General features: G+C 47.4%; 1 protein-coding gene across 1 annotated transcript in view; it reads right to left on the bottom strand.

Moving 5' to 3' along the window:
• Nucleotides 1–21,897, bottom strand: part of LIPA (lipase A, lysosomal acid type) — a 35,956-nt gene extending 14,059 nt beyond the window's left edge. Inside the window, 5 exon segments of the mRNA XM_003993874.5 lie at nucleotides 957–1,066; nucleotides 2,423–2,621; nucleotides 16,477–16,594; nucleotides 18,551–18,662; nucleotides 21,740–21,897. Coding sequence (XP_003993923.2) covers nucleotides 957–1,066; nucleotides 2,423–2,621; nucleotides 16,477–16,594; nucleotides 18,551–18,661 — 538 coding nt within the window. The 5' untranslated portion in view covers nucleotide 18,662; nucleotides 21,740–21,897.
• Between the last annotated feature and the right edge of the window lie 1,679 nt (nucleotides 21,898–23,576).

The following is a 23,576-nucleotide window of genomic DNA, read 5'->3' on the forward strand; positions in this document are numbered from 1 at the left end:
GGCAGTAGGCAGAGCGCAGACATTTAACTATAGTACATCCAGACACTTAAGAATCGCTCAGGAGTGATGCTCCTCCTTAGGAATGTATTCTAAGGAGACCGTGTGACTTAAACACACGGCTACTGATGAGAGCACACACAAAAAGGAGGAACTGCATAAATTATGGGACAGGTCCCTAGTTCCTCATCGGAGGAACTCTTGTTCGCTACAATTACAGGCAATTTTTATTTTCCTTCAACTCTGCCAAATTTTCTACTTTTGAATACAATGAACACACGTTCTTTTTATAATCGGCATAAATAAAAAATGCATAGAGCTTTTAGAAACTATTCAGAAATGAAGCATAACATGCCACCTTTGTAGTTAGTTTTATTCCACTTAACTTTTAAGACTCACCGTATTTTGGGGGTTCCTGGATGGCTCAGTCGATTGAGCATCTGGCTCTTGATTTCAGCTCAGGTCATGATCTCACAGTCGTGAGTTTGAGCCCTGCATCGAGCGTCCCTGCTTGGGATTCCCCCCCCCACCCCACTCTCTCTCAAAAATAAATATTTAAAAAAAAGAAAAAAAAACTTTAAAAAAAAGTGTATTTTCTTGTTTTCTGTTTAAAAGTCTCTGCCCTTATAATATCTCTTGTTTTCTACCTTCTCACATCCCCATACTGCTGTAACCAGGAAAATACGCACCAGGCTGAGGCTTACTTTAATTCCTTCTGGGTCAAGAGAACCATAGACCATGTGTATCCATTTACATGAAAGTCTGAATTTTCAGAGAACGTGAAATATTACCCCAAGTTTCCTGCCCTTCCCCTATTCATCACTTCTGCTGGGTATTAAAGCAAAAAACAAACACCTCTGTTTGCACTAACATGATTTGTTACTATTTCCCTTTTAAGAACAGGCACAGACTCTGTAAGGAGACACTGTATCCACCACCAGGCTTTATGACATACGTACCTATCGTGGTGCCTTGGGAATGACCCACGTAATACACTTGTTCTTGGCCAGTTTTATTCAGAATGAAGTTAATGGAAGCTGATAGGTCATATTTTGCCATCTCATCATAACTGTAATCCAGAAAAGGAACCCTTTCATTAAGACGCTGCACGCAAACGTAACCGCACGCTAACAAGAAGGGTGCGGGGGGATGAATAACCATAAGCTGAGCGCGGCTGCGTAGAGCAGCACAGAACTGAGCGCAGAAAACATCAACAGGATTGCGCGGGCCCCTTTCTAATTCTGCCTCCCTCCCAAAGGTCCTGTCCTCACTTTTTATGCCATAAGTTATGTTATACCCATTTTTGAACCTTTCTATAAATGAGATCAAATAGTACGTGTTCTTCCGGCTACATTCACGCTGTCCCAGAGCCGTGGGACGTTCACTGCATAGATACACGGCACTTCATCTGTCCATTCGCGGCTGATGGGCATTTGGAAGTTTCTGGCTTTTCACTATTACCAGTGGCGGCCCAACAAGTATATTCCTTTGGTAAAATTTGTCATTCTTGCATTTCACGCATGTAGGTAAGCTGTGGTTTCACAAACGGGACACAAGCCTGAAGGAGTCCAGAGCTCTGACCTTCCCTCATGCCAGGTAGCAGGACACAGCCCTGGACACGTTACACGTGTGTGTGCCATTCGTCACCAGGAGATGGGTAAGCGGACTGTCACCACTGCCTGCAGCGTGCCAGGCTCTCTCCTCGTATCCTCTCCTTTGATCCCCCAATGGCCTCGGGAGATAGGCGGTTATTACCCCATTTTACAACAAGGAAACTGAGACACAGAAGGCTCATGCAGCATGCCCAGTGTCACGCGGGGATTAATAGGTACAGCCAGGATTGATAGAAAAAGGACAATTTCGGGGCGCCTGGGTGGCGCAGTCGGTTAAGCGTCCGACTTCAGCCAGGTCACGATCTCGCGGTCCGTGAGTTCGAGCCCCGCGTCGGGCTCTGGGCTGACGGCTCGGAGCCTGGAGCCTGTTTCCGATTCTGTGTCTCCCTCTCTCTCTGCCCCTCCCCCGTTCATGCTCTGTCTCTCTCTGTCCCAAAAATAAATAAAAACGGAGGAAAAAAAAATTTAAAAAAAAAAAAAAAGAAAAAGAAAAAGGACAATTTCTGGAAATGGAAAAGCAGACATTCGGTGTGCATGTTTATGGGGGAAAGAAGAAGTTTCCAGGACGCAATTTGCCCACCACCTCCCACGGGACCCGGAATGCCCAAGTAACTAAAAGTCCATAGTTGAATCTAATTCTTAAATGTAATCATTACTTATAATGTACTTCACTGTGATTTACCAAATTCCTCATAAGGTTTAAAACCTTTCCCCAGGCATCCGTCTCCCCTCTCTGATAACCTTGAGCTACCCATCCACCTGCCTCCCCGTACTAAGGAAGTAGGCCCCCGTCACCATCAATTCCAATCTACCTGAAAGCCCAGAATTCGTCCTGAGAAGGGGATAAAGTCTTGTGTCTCCGAGACCAGGTGTTTCCCCTGCTGTTCCCCATCCACACGTCAAAACCCGTGTCCGCCAGGAAGAAGCCCAGGCTGTTGTTGGGAAGGTTTGTGACCCAGTTACTGGAGTCGGCCAGCAGGCCATGCTGCAGGAACACAACTGGCTTAGGACCTGAAAAACATCCATGTTTAGGACTCAGCAGCACCCAGCCATAAGGCAGATGCAAGAACAGCGAGGCAGCAATGCACTCCAACAGAACATCAGTGAAAAGTATCTTTTTAAACAGTGCTGGCAAAGTAGCAGCAAAAATAGGCTATCTCGTGTATCTAATAACAAGACGTGTAGATTTGACCATAAAAAACTTTTTACCGTATTCTTAAGACTGTATGAAATGTTTCTATACTGTATTTGCTCCCATAATCGAATTTCTTACAATGTATCCTAACAAAATAAACCAAAAGACAGGAAAAGATTACATGTACGCAAATTTATAAATATATATACACATATTCCTTTATTTACGTATATATTTCTACTTTTATGTATACACGTGCAAATAAATTTTCTACTCACCTATACCTGGGACGGTGATGCTGTGGAAAAACAAAGACTCGGGAGACAAAGAAACATAACCTCTGGCTGCTTGCATCATGTTAAGACCATTTAGTCATTCATTAAACAAGCATTTATTGAACACCGACTGTGTGCTGGCATTCTCGGCACTGGTGACACAGCAGAGAACAGAACCAGGAGGAAGACGGTTCACCCTCATGGAGCTGATGTCAGACTGACCGCGAGTGTCAGAGACAGACGCACTTGGCTCGAGTCTGTCCTCTCCAACCTCGAATGTGCCACTGGGTGCAAAAATATTTCAACATCCCTCCAACATCCCTTCAACCTGAATCATCACCTGCAGCAGGGAAATGTAACAGGCACTTTATAAAGAGCAATGGCTGGGAGACACTGCGTGAAAAGTTCTTCGCAAAGTGCTTCCCAGCACGGCGAGAGTTCAATAAACATTAACCCAGTCTGGGCCTCTGCTCCATCAATAAGTGTTAACAGAGGGGCGCCTGGGTGGCGCAGTCGGTTAAGCGTCCGACTTCAGCCAGGTCACGATCTCGCGGTCCGTGAGTTCGAGCCCCGCGTCAGGCTCTGGGCTGATGGCTCAGAGCCTGGAGCCTGTTTCCGATTCTGTGTCTCCTTCTCTCTCTGCCCCTCCCCCGTTCATGCTCTGTCTCTCTCTGTCCCAAAAATAAATAAACGTTGAAAAAAAAAATTTTTTTTTAAATAAGTGTTAATAGAAATAAATGAGGCAATTAAGTGTCTGGCATAGTGACAGACACATAGATCACAACGAACAAGTAAGAGCTCCTTTGGCCTTCTGCTCGTTTGTTATGAGAGTGAAACGTGGGGGTGCCTGGGTGGCTCAGTGGGTTAAGCATCTGACTTTGGCTCAGGTTATGATCTCACAGTACGTGAGTTCGAGCCCTGCTTCAGGCTCCATACTCTCTCTCCCTCTCTCTCTGCCCTTCACTCACTCGCACTCTCCCTCGAAAAAGAAATTTTTTTAATTGAGTAAAAAAAAAAAGAAAGAAAGTGAAGTGCTAAGGGAAAGAGCTAACTGTTGAGACGTCAAATAATTGATTGCAATAATTAAACCATCACCAATGACAAGGACTGTGGCATCCCAGAAAAATTTATAACCCAGCCTTGAAGGGTGGAAAGAAAGCAAAGTACAAGACAATAACCTACGCTAGACCCATAGCTAGGCAGCAATGATGCAGGCAAATGAGAAGGAGTGTAAAACATCAAGGAAAAATGGGAAGTAAGATTCGTCCAAACAGATGGGAAGTGAACTGACAAATTTTTCTTCTGTTTATGTCCTAATGCGGATTTGGTAACTAATTGCTTTTTAGATGGCTGTCCCAGAGCTCCTGGGTGGCTCAGACAGTAAAGCATCCCACTTCAGCACAGGTCATGATCGCACGACTCGTGGGTCGGAGCCCCGCGTCAGGCTCTGCGATGACAGCTCGGGGCCTGGAGCCTGCTGCGGATTCTGTGTCTCCCTCTCCCTCTGCCCCTCCCCCACTCACGCTCAGTCCCTGTCTCTGCCTCAAAGATAAACATTAAAAATGTTTTTTTAATTGAAGTGGCTGTCCGTCTGATGATGCAAGGTGGGCTGTATAGACAACTCCAGGAGGCACCGTCCAAATTCTCTACAGCATGAACAGTACCCCCGGAGCCATGCCAGGTGGGTGCTGCTCCCCTTATTTGTAAAGACAGTGGGACAGCCATCTAGTGAAGGTCCAAAATGACTCCTATGACTTTCTAATCACACACAGTAGCCCTCTGAACTGCCAGGGCCACATCGGTGACCTTCTACCAGCGGGGAGACAAAAGAGCGAAACAGATCAGGATTGGGGCAGCCTTATGAGTGCTTCCTTGCCTGCGAATGTTCATTTTAGTGCTACGCGACCAACGCTAACTGACTGTGAAAGTGCTTCGGACAAGGCAGTGTGGTACGTACAGAATCTGTGGAACTGGCTCCCCGCCTTCGGTGAAGAAGATCAGAATCCAGTTGCGGAAATAAGAGTCGTCGTAAAAATAAAAAGTTCACATAAACCTCAGCGATGTGATAAGGATTACTGAGATCAACTCATCATTAAGTTGTAGCTGATGAAATGTGTTTTAAATGACACCCGCTCCTAAGCAGGCTGCCTTGCAGAGACGGTGACAAGAGGCATCACCGCTCCACGGTGACTGTGAGTCTCTGTGTGAGGGACCCCCAGGAGCCACACCAGGGTGCTGACAAGTCCCTTCCGCACGTTAGGTCACTTCTCTCCCATCGAAGGTGCTTTGGGGCTGGGCTGTGAGGAGTAAGACTTTTTGGCCTTAAGCGAAGTCAGCAAGTCAGGCTGACGGAGGCAAGAGTCTGACAGCACACGGGCATGAGCCGGGCAGGACCACTGTGCTCCGAGAGGCAATTACACATAACCAGGGTCTGCTACTGGAGCGGTCTCCCCTGGGAACAGAGGGTCCGGCGGGGCCAGAAGCAAGGCAGGTGGCCAAACTCCTGCTGTTTCCTCCAACCTGTGCCTCTTCAGACACCTGGTGGAAAACCTGTGTCTGTTTAGCTGACTCCTCAGGGCCCAGCACTGAGAAAGGCAGGAATGATCTAGATGGGAAGGCAGAGCTGGGGGGCGGGGGGGGAGGGGGGGAGCGGGGGCAGCCAGGACTGAGGCTGGAAGGGGTGGCAGGGGTCAGCCTGTGGGGACCAGGTAGGTTTTCTACACTGGGGAACATTTTTTTAATATTTTTATTTATTTTTGAGAGAGACATAGCTAACAGGGGAGGGGCAGAGAGAGGGGGAGAGAGAATCCCATGCAGGCTCTGAGCTGTCAGCACAGAGCCGGATGCAGGGCTCAGACCCACAAACTGTGAGCTTATATGACCTGAGCTTATATCAAGAGCCGTACGTTTAACTGACTGAGCCAGCCAGGCACCCCTGGGGAACGTTTAAGTGGGGAGCGTTTAAAATCCCCCTGAAGTCTCTGTGCATTGTATTTCCCTCCCTAACCTATAGGAGCTTTGGAGGAGAAATGTGGGAATGGCAGACTGAAGGCATACCAGAAAACTCTTTAAGCACCACCGGTAAATAACTCCTAGATTCCCAGGGGCAACGAGAAGCCGCTAGCACTCTCTCAGGAGGTGAGCTCGAAGCCAGAAAGGCCGACGGCCCGCTGAAGCGTGTGCTCAGGCCCCACATCTTATATAAACCCTTCCTGGCACCTGTGATATTTCAGCCACTGCACCAGCTGTGGGGGACACAAAGGAGGGTAAGCCCCGCTCCCTGCCCCCAAGGGGCTCCAGTCCAGCCCAGGAGACAGTCCCACAGTTACCTTCTAGGCCAGTGTGAAAAAGCCCGATCAGCACCCGGGGAAGCCCATAGGAAAGAGAGTGATGTGGCCAGGGGCAGGAACGTGTTTGCCAGCTCCCGAGTGAGACACAGACCGCCCCACAGAGGGTTCTGGAGAAGAAAAGGGACCCTGGATTTGTAGAAGTGACACTGCCCCAGGCCGCAGCCAGACAGGACCATGGGGCACACACAGGTGGCTCCCTCAGGAGGCAGACACAAAGCAGGTGAAGGTCAATGCCCTATCTGACCCAGACGTGAAGGGCTTTGTAGGGGGCACATCCCTCCAGGTTGGGCGGCCTTCCTGGTCTCATTCCAAAGCCCCTGCTTTTAACCACTACTCCAAAAAAATCCTTCATTAATAACTAAAGAGGTAGGGGAGAAGAGATGTGCTTGAAAGTATTCCCTTTCAGGGCGCCTGGGTGGCCCAGTCAGTTAAGCATCCGACTTTGGCTCAGGTCCTGATCTCCCAGTTCGTGAGTTCAAGCCCCACATCAGGCTCTGTGCTGACAGCTCAGAGCCTGGAACCTGCTTCAGATTCTGTGTCTCCCTGTCTCTCTGCCCCTGCCCTGCTCACATTCTGTCTCTGTCTCTCAAAAATAAATAATTTTTTTTTTCAGTATTCCCTTTGTACCCAGCCCCTTCCAAGCAAGCCACCTGGAACATTTAAAAAACACACGTATTTGTGGCCCAACTTCTGAGGTAGGGGATCCAGAACTCCAGGGACACAGCCTGGAAGTACTTATTTTCCACAAGCTCCCTCAGCTCTTCTCAGGAGCCCAACCACAGCTGGGTTCAAGGAGGAGTCATCCGAAGGGGAACGTGCCGCCCATCGCTCTACCAGGCCGGCCCAGCCTGGAGACAGGCCAGGTGTGCAGAGCCCTGCTTGACATCTGACGGGCTCCTGGAGGGAGTTCTAGGTCCTCCTTCCCAAGAATTATTAAGAGCAGACCTCCACTGATCCAAAGCAAGGGCTCCTGAGTGAATTTCTGTAGTCTAATTCTGGTTGGAAGAGTTGGCCTCAAAACACGGCCAAAAGCAAGATGAGCAAATAACATCCGTGGGAAGCCGGAGTCACGACACTTATGGCCCCTGGAGAGAATAAGAAGGAGGCACCTCTCTCCAGGCCTTGATTGCCAGGATCTTAAACGACAGAAGCTGGTGCACAGCTTACCTAAACAGAGCACTCTTCCCACTGTGGCTTTATCGGGGACATCGCCGCAGTGGGTAGAAACTCGGCCCTAAGCCACGTCAATCCTGTCTTTGCCACAGGCAAATTCATCGAGCCCTATAACCCCTGGTTTCCTCATGTGTAACAGGGGTAAGCATTGCAGGAGATCTCTTCGCTTGAGAATCCACAGGAGAACCTGGCCCGTCCCCAGCTGGCCCGTCCCCAAGATGCACTCGGAAGGGTGCACACCCCTTGCCACGGTCCAGGTCACCGTGCTCACATTTCAGGCACCCTGCTGAAGAGGAGTGGCCTCTGCAGGAGGGAACACAACAGCCCTCAGATCACAGACAGGAAAGAGAACCATCCCCCCCCCCCCCACACACACACACACACACACTGGCCACAGCCACTCTGGTCCCCAAGCAACATGAAGCCAGAGACCTGGTGGTCCTGCCCACCACCCCGTCCCCAGCACCCAACGTGGAGTCTGGCTTGTGGTCCTCACTCGTGACAAATCTGATGAATAAATGCAATAACGAAGGAATAAACAAGGCAAAGAAAGAAAACCTACTACGTGCCCGCACGCACACCACGCACGCCATGTGCACCTCCCAGGCACCGCCTTGATTAGTTTTCTACATGCCCAGGGTGGCACTGGGCCATTCACGTCACTCTTCTCACCTTACGGATGGGGGCTCTGGGGCCTAGAGAGAAGGAATGAGTGCCCCAGGACAGGACACACGATTAGTACACGGTGGAACCAGGAACCAACCTCAGGTCATGTGAGGGCAAAGTGTGCCTCACCTCCACGCAAACTGCCTTCTGCCCTCCCTGCCTCTGCTACCCTGGCTGCCCTTCGAAAGGCTTTTCACGGTGGCATCTCCACGCTCCAGTTCATGGAGCCTTACAGTTGGCCTGACGCTGGGCAAGTACGTAGCTGTAGTCCAAAATGCTCAACTAACAGAAGGAACAGAGGGGCCTGGAGAGACAAGTGCACAACAGAGGGCACCTGGCCAGAGACGCTGACTCTGACCCCCAGATACGCTTCTCTCTATCGTGCTCTCCCTTAAGGACCTCCTGCACACAGCAAACACATCCTGAAATACACATCCTTCTCCTGTCCTTGTTCTCCGGAATGCATTGTGCGTGCGTCCATTCAGGCTGCTGTATCAATGCCACAGACTGGATGGCTTTGTGAACACAGGAAACTCTAGCTCATGCTTCTGCAGGCTGCGAGGTCTGAGATCAAGGTGTTGGCAGACCTGGTGCCTTGTGAGGCACCTCCTGGTTCACAGATGGCAGGGCACTAATTCCATTCTGGAAGCCTCTGTCCTCAGGCCCGAGTCACCTCCCGAAGGCCCCACCTGCAGACGCCACTACACGGGGGTTAGGACTCAACACCTGCATTCTGGGGGGACATAAACATTCGGGCTATAGCACCTTCCCCATCAGGGAGGACTGGATACAGAGGAAGCAGACATCAGAGACTACCGTCGAATCCAGAAGGATTTTTTTTTTTCATTGAAAACAGAAGCCACAGCTCCACTGGTTCTGCCCAAGATGCCCCTAATTCTACCCACCACTGGAAGGCCTTCACTTGTGTCTGTGGCTGTCTGCGCTCAGGAGTACGGAATCCCTCACCAGTGTGGCCCCGACTGTCGATGCTCTGCTCAACCCCGTCCCAGGAGGGCCCAGGCCCAGAGGAGCTCCTGGAGAGACTTGGCTGGAGTGATGATCGAATAACCAAGAGAAGCTTCAGCCTTACCATCCTAAGTGCTAGGAAGAAACACCCAGAGAGCAAAGAGAACACGCAGCAGGAACTGGCCCAGGGTGAGCGGCCGGGGACGCTCCCTGAAGAACTGACACTGAGGATGATGACAGACGGCGGGTAAGATGGGTTAGCTGGGAGGACAACGGGGAGCACCACAGGAGACAGAGGTTCTGGCAGCACACCCTCGTCCTTTCCACCCTGACTCTTGGCTCCAGCCCCACCCTGCACACAGGAGTCAGCGTGGAGCTGACACTGGCTTGTGCTTCTCCATTAGGTCAAGGGCCCGAACACAGCCCTGCACCTGATGCACCATCAGAGCCAAATGAACCTGGCCATGAATTCAGCCAGCCAGTGCCATCAAGTCCGGCACCCAGGAGTGACCCTGCGCCTGCTGCATGCCACCAGGAGGCAAGGAGCTGCATCTCGGCCCGACGGGACCTCTGGGGACATGTCAGAGCACAGCATTTATTCAAAAAGACAGCTCCTCTAGGAACTGCAGAGAAGGAAAGAATGGAAAATCCGGAAACGATCAGAATCCTAAAATAAGCAAAGGAAAACACAGGCCAGCGGCCTTTCTGTCCAAAGACCTACTTCCCAAGCCAGGTTGTGAATTTTCAATTATGATTTGAAAAGCTTAAGGGGCAAGCCCTGGAGTCTTTGCCAAGGTGAAGTTCAAAATGCCTGAAGACCATTACTCAGATCCCAGGACACCACTGCCCTCATCAGGCCAACAGATACCTATATATCATATACATGTATGTGTATGTGTGTATTTACAGATATACATGCATGTATATTGGACACAAATAACCCACTATTGTTGCTTTATTTGACAACTGATTTACTGAACAATTTATTTCCCAATTTGGCAAGAAGTCTGCCTTGTAGCCGTTGCTGTTTGATGTATTTTAGGCAAGACAATATGTATTTCCTTGTTTTAGTCAAATAAAATCAATATCATGGGAACAACTTGCTCAATGCTTATTACATAAGACTGCATCTTCTAGTTCAAATCGCACAGACTCTGGAGTCAGACTGGCTAGGCCACTAGTTTTTGCCTTAAAGCCAACCTCTTTCCCTTTCTCTCTCAAGCTGGCTGTCTCACCCAGCAAAATGAGGGTGCTCATCTAGACACAGGTTCCAGAACTCAAGGACTTTACTTTGGAATCCACCAGGGAGTATGTTACACATGCAAACTCTCCAAATCTCCGGCTCAGAAAGGACTCTGAGATCCTTCTAGTGCTAACATCCCATGACTGTCGGAGATATGGCTGAGCACACGAAAGCAGAATCACTTCCCTATTCAGGATGACTTTCAATTCCTTTTTGGAGTTAGCGCAAAGCAGGGGAAGTGCAACACTTGACGGAGAAGTTTGCTTAACACTGGGAAGCATCACACACATGCTCACCAGGCCACTAAGAGCTTTCTTTCATTTTGTTTTTGTTTTGGATTGTATGAGAGTTTTATTTTTTTATATACATAATTTATTATCAACTTAGCTCACATACAGTGAGTATAGTGTGCTCTTGGCTTCGGGAGTAGATTCCTGTGATTCATCACTACATAGAACACCCAGTGTTCATCCCAACAGGTGCCCTCCTCAGTGACCATCACCCATTTTCCCCACCCCACCCCCCGACCTTCCACACCCGTCAACCCTCAGTTTGTTCAAAACCCTCAGTCTGTTTCTAAATGTGTGTTCCAAGCTGACTAGTTAGTAGGAGTTTGACGACACAGGTAAATGTGTAAACAGGGTCATCTTAGTGGGTCCATCAACTCTCTACAAATGTATGTAGTATCTGTGTGTACACAGGGCTCTATTTTATGTCACTACACAGAAGGTGCATTGTCTTAGTCCAGTTAAGAACCCCAATTCTGAAGGCTGCCCTCATATAACCCTCACTCAGGCTGACCATGCAGGGAACACGGTGCCACCCACCGTGCTGAGGGATACAAAGATGACAGAGACACAGACCCTGCCTTCAAGGAGCGGCTGCAGGGAGTAAAGGGGCATGGGGGGGGGGGGGGGAGGAAGAAGTACACAAATAAGTCAGTCCCAAAGCAGAATAAGAAAGGCGCCTCAAGAAGGGTGTTAAAAAGGTGTCTGGGAGTTCAGAGGAAGTACGTCTCCTTCCTGCTCATGTAATCAAGGACACCCGCCACTTAGGCTGGGCCTGGAGCTGGGGGAAAGAATTATTTTTAAAAATAATTGGGACACCTGGGTGGCTCAGTTGGTTGGACGACTGACTTCGGCTCAGGTCATGATCTCACAGTTGGTGAGTTCAAGCCCCGCGTCAGGCTCTGTGCTGACAGCTCAGAGCCTGGAGCTGCTTCGCATCCTGTGTCTCCCCCTCTCTCTACCCCTCCCCTGCTCACGCTCTGTGTCTGTCTCTCAATAATAAATAAACATTAAAAAAAATTAAATTAAATTAAATTAAATTAAAATATATAGAAATGAAGATGGCAGGCAGGTTGAGAACTATTCTAGAGGCTGTTTTCACCAGCTGAAGTCCAGGGTGAGCTCAGCAGAAAGCAAAATTATTCCCTTGGATGTGAGAGGGTCAGAAAGTAGTCTTAATTAATTAATACCACAGAGACATGACTTCAGTTACTCATAATTTGGCTAAGGTGCCAAGTTAAACCTGGGCAGCTAATAAGTGATAAATGTCCCTGATGCACCTGGGTGACTCAGTCAGTTAAGCCTCTGGCTCCTGACTTTGGCTCAGGTCATGATCTCACGGTTCATGAGACTGAGTTCCATGTAGGGCTCTGTGCTGACAGTGCAGAGCCTGCTTGGGATTCTCTCCTTCCCTCTCTCTCTCTCTGCCCCTCCTCCGCACATGTGCATACACTCTCTCTCTTTCAAAATAAATAAATCAACTTTAAAAAAATGATGGATGTTTTTCTTAGATAACGAATGAACCCGGATGGTGCTTAAGCACTCCTCATAAACGTCCTGAAAGAGGTGTGCCACCCCATTCTAAGTAGACACTGACACCACAGACACCACAGTTCAGAACTGTAATCACTGATGTGCCAAATCACGAAGGTCGCTGCACATACCCGTGGGAAGCTTCCAATTTCCTCTGCTGTATGAGCGGTACAGACAACAGAGAGACAGAATATCAAGGAAAGGTACAAAGCTTCATTTATTAGGTCCCTGAAGAGTGCTGAGTGGCCGGTACCATACAACAACCCCTGGGTTCTTACCCTGCAAAACTACACAAGATGGACAAGCACAGCTGGCAGAAAGAGGAGCGGTGTGGCCAGGCCACGTGATCACACAGCCCCCCCGCCCCCAACAAATCTGCAAGTGGGCCACCCCAACAGGACCCGAACACGCTGCCCATACAGCTCTCACTCAACTTGTGCAGCACCTCTGGACAACACAAGATTGGAGAAAAACCACACTGAAAAGGGCAAGAGGGACGGTCTCACTTCATCCCCAATAAATGAAGAGATGTTTTAATGTATCTTGCAACGCCCTGTAATTGGTACAGATGCCCTGCGTTATTTTTGTACGTATTAAAAGTATTAATTTCTTAAAAGATCAGCGGTTTCCATAGACCAGTTTTGAAATTCTTCCTTCCTCTAATACACGGGAAGCCTCAAAAACGCAAGCAAAGCCTCCCTCGGGTTCTGAGTTTCTCTCAGGCACCCAGCGGAATGGTCACGAGAGCACACGGAGGGTGGTGGCCTGGCCAAGAGAAGACAGGGATGGACTGAAGCCAGGTAACGTGGGCTCGGCCACCGGAGCACCGGACTCGAGAAGGATTCTGCATTTCCAGGGCAGGAGGACGATGGTCTTATGAACAGGGGAGGAGGTCAGGAGGGGGGTGGCCTGAATAAGAGGATAAGTTCCACGCTGGGTGGGAAGGGCTCTTAGGAATTCTTTTTTTGTCTATTTGGCTTAAATGAGCCGAAGTAACACCACTGACGAGACTGCTCCTGAGGATGCTGAGGGGACAATGAGGAGTCCCTGCTCTGGACCACGGGTGTGCACACCGTCAGAGAAGGGTCTACGCAGCCCTCACTGACGCCTACAGAGGAAGAGGGTGCGGACCTAGCGGTGTGGCCACACTGAGAATGCTTTCCCTCTGTGTTCCCCATTCCAAAGTCCAAGAGTAGCCACCCACTGCTGCACACCATGCACCCCAGCCAAAAAAAAAAAAGAGTGCGGACTATAACCCACAGAACCAGAGTGACAAAGAGGAACACTGGGACCATCACAGTCAATCAACTGTTCCTGCAGACGGAGATTCCAAGGCACACGGAGGCGGACGCCCACATGGACCTCGCCGCTGACGGAGATCTCACGCTCAGCTGCCCTGACTCCTTCCTGCCACCGGGGAGCACATCTAGGCTCCTGTTCGCTTCCTCACTTGGCAGGGCACAGCCCCGCACCACAGTGCTGGTGCTCACACATGTGGGTGGGGGCACCATCTGTTCTAACTGTGGCGTGAATTCCAGGGGTGGGCGACAGAGAAAACACGAGAAGCATTCCCCAAGCATGTTTTCACTGAGGTTCCCTGCATCTTTTAACGATGATTAACTTTTTTTTTTTAATGCTTATTTATTTTTGAGAGACAGACAGAGGGAGAGTTGGGGAGGGGCAGAGAGAGAGGGAGACACAGTATCCGAAACAGGATCCAGTCTCTGAGCTGTCAGCACAGAGCCCCATGCAGGGCTCGAACCCGTGAACCACAAGATGATGGCCTGAGCTGAAGTCAAGACACTCAACCAACTGAGCCACCCAGGTGCTCTAACAATGATTCGCATTATTAATTATACTAGTTACCCAATCACTTTTAAGAGAGTAATGATCAGTACATATTCTTCTTTATATGGGATCTGAAATCAAAGGGTTTACCAAAAAAGAAAAAAAAAAAAAAAAACAGGGAAACTAAGATCATATGTTTGTTCTGGAATAAAATATACATTTTGCGTGTTTTGAGCAGAAAAAGAAATGTAAGCCCTCACTTCAGCTCACTACTCATTTTTGTAACGTACTTATAAGAAGGAAGCTTAATAGTATGAACATGAATCTATAAATCATGAAAACCTCAAGAATGAGAAGGAGGGGCACCTAGGTGGCTCAGGTAGTTAAGCATCTTGACATCATCTTGATTTACTGACTCTTGATTTCGGCTCAGGTCATGATCTCACAGTTCATGGAACTGAGCCCCGTGTCAGGATCTGCCCTGGCAACACAGAGTCTGCTTGAGATTCTCCCTCTTTCTCTCTCTCTCTCTGCCCCTCCCCGACTCTCTCTCAAAATAAATAAACATTTAAAAAAAAATGAGAAATGAAATTTCAAAAACAGCACTGGCTGTCTCGGCCACTTAAGTGTTATAAAATCCCTTATTATAGTTACAATCTGGGGGCAGGGGGAAATAGACCAGATTATATTAAGGAAAAAAACAAACAATGATACAAAGGTCATGTAACACAGGTTTTTAAGTTTGCTTTGAATAATTTGGGAAGGAATTGAGGCAAAAAGGCCCTTCTGCTCATATAAAATTGTAATTGAAGAACACTGAGTCATCAAATTACCTTAATCTCAACCTTAGTTGTCCAAGGAAAATCTTTTAATTTTTTTTTTTTTTTTTTTTTTAGCGTTTATTTATTTTTGAGACAGAGAGAGACAGAGCATGAACAGGGTAGAAGCAGAGAGAGAGGGAGACACAGAATCTGAAACAGGCTCAGGCTCTGAGCTGTCAGCACAGAGCCCGACGTGGGGCTCGAACTCACGGACCGTGAGATCATGACCTGAGCCAAAGTCGGACGCTTAACCGACCGAGCCGCCCAGGCGCCCCCAAGGAAAATCTTTAGAAACAAAATGTTAAAGAATAAGGTACATCTGGAGGGATGATTGCATTGGGATCGATCTTCATTCTGACATATGTTTCACAATTTCAAATAGCCTGCCTAGAAAGAAATTCATTCATCTCCTGGAAGCGGCACTTTCGCTATGGGAAGATATAGACATACGTATCTCCAAAACTATAAGAACTTTCACATCTTGCTAGTGAGAGTAATTACTGGAACAAGATTGCCTGAAAAGAGATTTAACAGTATCTATCAAAATCATAAATGTACATATCCTCTGACTCAAAAATTCTCTCTCTGGAAATGTATCTTATAAACAAACTTGCACATGTACAAGGTTGTGTTAAGCAGCAGTATCTTCCTTCTACCAGAAGGACTAGAAATACCCCAAATGCCCATTACTAGGACACCTGTAAAATAAATCATGGAACAACTCTGTGGAACACCAAGTGTCTGTGAAGTATTCTCTTTTTTTAAGTTTATTTATTTATTTGGGGGAGGGGGAGGGAGGGAGGGAGAGCACGAGCAAGGGAGGGCAGAGAGAGAGGGAAAGACAAAATCCCAAGCAGACTCCACACTGTCAGTGCAGAGCCAGATGCAGGGCTCAGACTCAGGAACCATGGGATCATGACCTGAGCCGAAACCAAGAGTTGGACGTTTAACCGACTGAGCCCCCCAGGTGCCCTGAGTGGTGAAGTATTCTATGTATTGTATGGAACTATCTGCATAATATTAAGTAAAAAATTCAAGTAACAAAAGAATTGACACTATATACCACCTTTTGTATTAAATTGGAAGCCGGGAAAAATAATCACCTATGTCTGTATCCATTTCTAAAGAATTTTTTTTTAGAGCTAAAGAAATTAAAGAGATTTTGGAAGAATACACACAAAACTAGGGGGGTGAAGGATGAGGAGGGAAGGAAGTATTTCACTATATGTCTTTTTACTCTAAGTTTTGAACTATGTGAATATATTGCCCATTCAAAAAAATCAATATTCAAACAGCAAAAGCGATTTACTTAATGCTCAAGACGTTTCACTAATAAGATGCTTCCTTAAAACAAGGAAAGCAAAGATTTCACATATCATCAAACAAAACTGACCTTCAAATCGTTAAGCAAAATGTGAAATTACATAACCTGTCTTTACTTCTTCAAAAACAGTATTTTCATATGCCTTGCATAAATGTGACATGGTCAGTACTTTAGCCTAAAAATAACCCCATTTCAATGTTTTCAGGTTAAATCTCAACTTGATTACTGACACAAAAACCAGCCAAATTCCAGCAGTGTAGGTACTTTCCAGAGCTTTCCTGCCTCACCACAGGAGACACCCATACCTTTGTCAGCACGATTCTTCCTCCCATGAGGGATTCGGTGAAGGCAGAGAATATAGCCGTCTTTTGTCTCAACGTAGTGTTCCTCACTAGGGAATCCCCAGTAAGAGATAATTTCAGTCTACAGAGAAAAAGAATAATGGAATTTCTGTGCACAGAATCTGACAAGATCTCCCACATTAACAGGCAAAGAAGACAAAATGCCAGCAGTCATTCTCCAGGCTTTAAGAAATCAGTTGTTAGTGACATTTTAGTGTGCTCAACCTAGTAGCACCCCCCATGCAAGAGTAAATCCTCCACTGGTTTCATCCGGATCTTCTACTCACAGGTGTTGGATTAACCTTGGTTTCAACATTCTAACATGTTCTACACCACGCGTGTCTAATTTCACCACCATGTTGGGCCTCTTTGTTTCCATCCTGGCTCCCAGGTACAAATAAACATTCTTCTTTATTTGTTTTCTAAATATGCCAGCTAATATTGTGATCTGCACCCATAAAATATCCTTATTTTCAGAGGTCCCTTCCTGGGAAACAAAGCGTAGCATTAATCTGTTTTTATCAATGAACTAATGAAATTACACTAGTAAAATACAGAATGACAAGGTGGAGTTGGAGGACAAGAAAAGATGAAAAGCAGGAGATTGTGATCAAATTCACTTCTCCATAAGGAGCAGTCCATGGAGAAACTCTTAACCAGGAGCTCAGGAGAATATGGATAATTCAATTATCTAGATTTACTGTAAGTAAATGCTCACTATCCTTTCCCCTGCAAGTATCTGAAAGAATTTAATTCTTTCATTTTTACAGAAAAAAAAATTAAAGGAGGGGAGGAATAAGAAAAAATTGGGGACAAGAACTAAAATTTGACCCTAAGACCCTGATCAAGTTACATTCTCTTGACTCACTTTGGATTTATCAGCTTCTAACCGTGGTGTCTTGATTCTTCAGCTGAGTCACTGCTTTTTCTATTTTAAAGTAGCTACTGTCTCTAGTCATTTGTATTTTCCCATGTTTTAGGCCTAAATGAGATAGTTCCAGGTTTTATTGTTTCCTTAAGATTAATAACCTTGAAACATTAATTTCAAATTTGAAATAATTACTCCACAAATTGTTTTTGCTTATTTGTTCTAACAAAACTTTTTTTTCAGATATTTTGATTTTTATATCGAACTGTGCTCCCTGGACATTGCTAATCACACTTCTTGTTCACTGTGTTGTAACAGCAGCACTCGGGAGTAGCATTCTTGCAAAGTTTTGATACGTTTTTATCCTTCAAAGAGGTGAGTTGGTGGCTTCATGTGGCCCACTTAACCGAATCTCAGAAAATAACTGACCTTTGTCACATGCATTTTTTTTTAATTTTTTTTTAACGTTTTATTTTTATTTTTGAGACAGAGAGAGACAGCATGAGTGGGGGAGGGTCAGAGAGAGAGGGAGACACAGAATCAGAAACAGGCTCCAGGCTCTGAGCCATCAGCCCAGAGCCCGACGCGGGGCTCGAACTCATGGACGGCGAGATCGTGACCTGAGCTGAAGTCGGACGCTTAACCGACTGCGCCACCCAGGTGCCCCCCCGCCGTCACATGCATTTTAAAAGCATCTTTCAGGGGCGCCTGGGTGTCTCAGTCAGTTAAGTGTCGGACTCTTGGTTTCGGCACAGGTCACGATCTCACAGTTTCGTGAGTTTGAGCCCTGCGTCGGGCTCTGCGCTGACAGTGTGGGGCCTGCTCGCGATTCTCTCTCTCCGTCTCTCTCTGCCCCTCTCCTACTCATGCTGTCTCTCTCTCAAAATAAATAAATAAAACTTTTTAAAAAATGTTGAAGCGGGGCGCCTGGGTGGCGCAGTCGGTTAAGCGTCCGACTTCAGCCAGGTCACGATCTCGCGGTTCGTGAGTTCAAGCCCCGCGTCGGGCTCTGGGCTGATGGCTCAGAGCCTGGAGCCTGTTTCCGATTCTGTGTCTCCCTCTCTCTCTGCCCCACCCCCGTTCATGCTCTGTCTCTCTCTGTCCCAAAAATAAATAAACGTTGAAAAAAAAAAAAACGTTGAAGCATCTTTGAGATTTTGAGAAACTTACCACATTCATATTTGTTTCGGGATCCACAGCTGCCAGCTTCCCTTTGAACGCCTCGCACTGCAAGGTCCCAAGGACCAAACAGAACACCAACCCCAGGAGCTGCATTTTCATTCTGTATAAAGTAGTCTATTGTTATTTGTCTGAATTTCACTGCACAAATTATGCCGGTAGATTAATGCTCCCATAAAAAGTTCTGAATCAGGCTTAGGGGCAAGTCAAAGTCAGGTTCAGGGGCAAACATGAGACAAAGGACTCCGGCCCTATCTGGAAACAGAAAAAAGTGAGGAATTATTATTTTTTTACTAAGAAACCTCTCTACCTGCCATCCTCCACAAGGTTACCATGTGACCTTTGGAGCCCAGCACACCCACTCACCCTCTCACCACAAGGTTCAACAAATTGTTCCAGAGAAATAACAGAGAAGAGGACTTAGAGGATAATAGGCTGGAAAAAAAGGGAAGATCCACAAAATTTCAGAACTGGTTAACCTCCCACCTTTTCCCTTCTAATAATGATTTAACATTTTTAAGTTCTCATTTTTAAGTGCAGTATTAGTGCTTGCCTCCCACTGTCTACTTATTTCCGTTCTTGCCCAAAATTACACATCAGGATTCGAATTTGTCACCCAAATGTTCTGCTAAGTGAAATAAGCCAGACTGAGAAAGACAAAAACCACATGATTCCACGTATAAGTGCAATCTAAAAAACAAATGAATAAACAAACAAAAAGCAGAAACAAACCCATAAATACAGAGACCTACATAAATACAGAGTGGCTGTCAGGTGGGAGGTCCGGCAAAATGGGTGAAGCGGAGAGGGAGATACCGGCCTCCAGTTATGGAATGAATACATTACAGGGATGAAACGTACAGGGTAGGGAATGTCCTCAAGGGTACTGGAATAGAGTTACATGGTGACAGACGGTAGCTACATAACACACAAAGATGTTGAAACACTATGTTGTACACCAGAAATGAATGTCCCATTGTGTCAACCATACTTCAGTTAAAAAGTAACAATAAATTTTTAAAAAAATAAAATAAAATAAATAGGTCATCCAGGGAAAAAGCTGAAATGAAAGGAAGCCTGCAAGAGAAACAGGATAGAAGAACATCCCTTTCTCCTTCTGAGACCCTCCAGAATACCAACAAAGATGATCTAGCTTCTGCCAGGGATGGTACAAAATCACAGCACAGCAAAGACCTTGGGGATGGATGTTAAAGGCAAAGTAAAGTGAGTCTCCCCAAGGAACCTGGATGATTAGAAGCAAAGCAGGAACTACAGCCTAGGCATCCTACATTTTTAAAAATATAATCACTTAAAAAAAAAAAAGATGCATGCATGTATACCTATTCAAAGACTTGTATAAAAATGTTTAAAACAGCTTTGTGTGTAATAAACAAAAACTGGAAAAGCGCAAATTTCCAAAATGGGTGAATGGTTGTGGATAGGACATGAACATGATATATACATACTACTCAGCAATAAAAAGGAATGAACACACAGTAACAGGGATGAATCTCAAACTATGGTGAATGAAAGCAAGACCAAAACACAAGAAGAATAAATACATCTGAGTCTATTTATAGAAAACTCTACAAGCAGATCTAGGGCCGGCTGCCTGAGAAGAAAAGGGAAAGGAGGAAAAGGCTGCAAAGGGGTATGCACGAGAAGGGTGATGGACAGGTTCACTACACTGAATTTACCGATGGTTTTGCAGGTGTATGCATATGTCAAAATTTCTAAATTGTTCACTTAAAAAAGTCTTGTTATTGTATGTCAATAATACGGGTGTTTTTGAGACTTGTGCTTAACTGAGTAATCCACAAGTCTTAGGGCATTGGTTCTCAGGAGATTACAAAGAGTGCATTCTGCCAAAACAAGCACTGCACTTAGTATCCAACCAGCAGTGAACCCTGAACATCTACAAAGAAAGTCATGTTACCTTGAATCTGCACCGCCACAGCAAACTCACTGGCCTTTACTCACAAGTGCAGACTTCTTTGTGGTGGTTGGGAAGGGCTGCCTCGTCCCGAGCCATAAATTCAACCTCCCCAAAGTCCATTGTTACTAGGGAATGGGGTGTAGATTGAAAAGGAAACAGAAAAGTTGTGCCCACAATTTAAAACCAAGAGTCATCTGGCAGCAGACTGTTTGCACTCAGTCCTGCCCTACAGAACCTGGGCCAGCTGTCCACGGAGAGGCTCCAGGAGGGCGACAGGATCTATCACCCAGGTAATTTTTCCTTCGGACACAACATTAAGCAAGCTTCTCAACCTAGGAGTCGTCAAGGGATTCCCGGAAGGCTGATGATTGAGAAGCTTAAATGGAGAAAAAGCCCCCATCCAGGCTGGGTTCTGTGTGCTTTCCTGGGTTTTCTTAGCAACTTTTATCTCGGGTCTTTCTACATTGTAACAATCCAAGTATGTGCTCGGCTGGCCCTCATTTCACCCCAGCCCATGTGCAAAGCGGGCGTCTGACTCAACTTTGAACCCCTAGGGCCCGAAGAGATGCCAGGCAAATATTGGATGCACAGTTCAGACTGGAATACGGGATAGGGAGTGGTCCAAAAGTTCAGTGGCTGGAGAAAAGAAAAACCGCAAAGCAGCCTTCCATTTTGCTTTCTAATAATGACACCACCACCACCAATAATTTCGGTTCCCATTTAAACTTGCGCTACGCGCCAGACACCGCCGGCAGCGCTGCTGAGCTGTGTGAACTACTCTGCGCAAATCTGGGGGGTACCGTTAAATCTTCTTTCGAGAGAGGCTGAGATTGCACCTAGGTTCCGTACCGGAAGCAAAGTAGCAACGCGTTTAGAGGGAAGCTTGACCAGGGGAAAGGGGGTAGCTGGGAATCAGGAGTCCCGATTGTCACCGCAGTCCGCGGGCTCCGGACGGCTTCGCTGATCGGTGGCCACTCCGTCCAGGAAATCGAAGGGCTCCCGGAGAAGGGCGGGCAACTTCAGGGGGACCCCCCACCCTGAAACCTGGACCGCGCCGCCCGTAGAAGGAGCGCCCGCAGATGCTCCAGACAAGGTGCTCCAGGTGGGATGCTCCAGGCGCCAAGCGCAGGGGGTCCCGCCAGCCTGCAGAGGCTCACGGCGAAGGGGGGGGGGGGGGGGGACGGCGCACATGGAGGCAGGGGCTGCCGCACCTCACCTGGCGGCGCAGCCAGAGCCCCACTCACCTGCACTGATCCTCCCCTGCAGCTGTCCAGAGCCGCAGTGCCCGCACGCGAAGCCGGGCACCTGGAGGGCCAGACGCGAGGGCAGGCGCTCCCCCCTCTCCCCAGCTTAAGCTTTGCGCACAGCCAATCGGAGCCGCGGGCCTTCGGGAAGTGCGGCAGAGACCCCGCCCTGCCCTGTGCTTCGGAGCGGTCCGACCCCGCAGAGCATGCGCTGTGGGCGGGCCCCAGCGGGGCGGAGGCTCCGCCTCCCAGACCCAGCAGTAGCCCAGGGACATCAACAGGCAGCGGAGGCTGCCTGCGCCCTGCCAAAGGAGCTCCTGCAGGGTTGGCACCCTCTGCACCTGCCATAAGGCTATGGGCTCTCTAAGTGAAAAGAAATAATATGTTCAGTATAAAGCGCTAAGCAATGTGTCTGATGCAAAGCAATCTTGCTGTACATTTTATTTTTATTTCTAAACTGCCAACCATTAAGACACTGCAGTGTAGCCGCCAACCAAATAAGGTCCCTGTTCTCCTGCTTACATTCCAACGGAAAGAGAGACACCGTAAATAAATATATAATATAAAGTACTAGAAAGTTCTACAAAGAACAATAAAACAGTAAAGAGACAATAAAGGAAGATGCTATGTTACATGTAAGGTAATCAGAAAAGGACTCTGATGAAGTGACCACTGAATACAAACAGGAAGGTGACTAAGAACCATGTGGATATTGGAGAAAGACCATTCTGGGGTGAGAGAATAGCACGTGCAAAGGCCCTGAGGCAGAATATCCTGATGGGTTTTAGGAAGAACAAATGTGGTAGTAGAGAGTGGTAGAACACGAAGTCTTAGAAGCAGCTGGGTGCCCCGCAGGACAATTTTAGAGAAGAAGCCAGTGGAAGGTTTTCCAAAGAAAGGCAACATATTCTGGTTTAGAAAGACCACTGTATTCTAGTTTAGAAAGACCACTCTGTCGGCTAGGGTCAACTATGGAAACAGGGAGACAAATTGGAAGGCTACTGCAATAGTCCAAGCGAGAGTTAATGATGGCTTGGACTGGGGCAGTGGGAGCAGTGGAGGTGGAGAAAAATACTCAGATTCAAATGGAGAAAGTACCATGAATTCAAATGGAGTGAGCACCGAGAAGAGCAGCTTGGGAGGAAAATCAAGTGTTTGTTCTAGATGTGTTGATTTTGAGACACTCGTTAGAGAATTCTCTCCACCAAGGCTCTGCCGGCAACCTGAACTCACTTTAGGGATCCCAAACAGAAGAAATGGTTACACAGGTGGCGGAATTTCCAGGAAGCCAAACAGGGTTTGCACAAGCCCCGCAGAGACCAGCGACAGCAGGCAAGGCTGAGGCATTATCCGGGGAAGACAGTGTCACCAGAGACCGGAGGTTCCTGCGTCGAGCAGTAGTCTCTGCCAGAGACACTTCCAAGGCCGAGAGAGGAGAGCCACACGTCCTGTGGCTTTCCCTGGCTCCCGCCCTCCGGTCTCCCACCAGTCCCTCCTTAGGCTCAAATGCAACCTGACGCTGGCTGACCGAGGACCCTAAGAAATGCAGGCTGCAGGGATCAGACCCCTCACCCTCCAAGACACAGAGCAGAGGACGGACAGAGAACGGTTCCAGAGACAAACTGGCAAAGATCAGCACTGGCATGTACACACCCAGTGTTCAAAGTCAAGTTCCAGGCTGGAGATTTAACGTGAGAATAATCTGCTTATAATGGTGTTTAAAGCCCCGAGGCTGTATGAGGTCTCCCAGAGAGGAAGCATAAATAACAAAAAATAACATAGAGACTCAGAAGATATGAAAGCTGAGAAGAGGGCACCTGGGTGGCTCAGTCGGGTA

This window comes from Felis catus, chromosome D2 (assembly GCF_018350175.1).
Source record: "Felis catus isolate Fca126 chromosome D2, F.catus_Fca126_mat1.0, whole genome shotgun sequence".
Lineage (NCBI taxonomy): Eukaryota > Metazoa > Chordata > Mammalia > Carnivora > Felidae > Felis > Felis catus.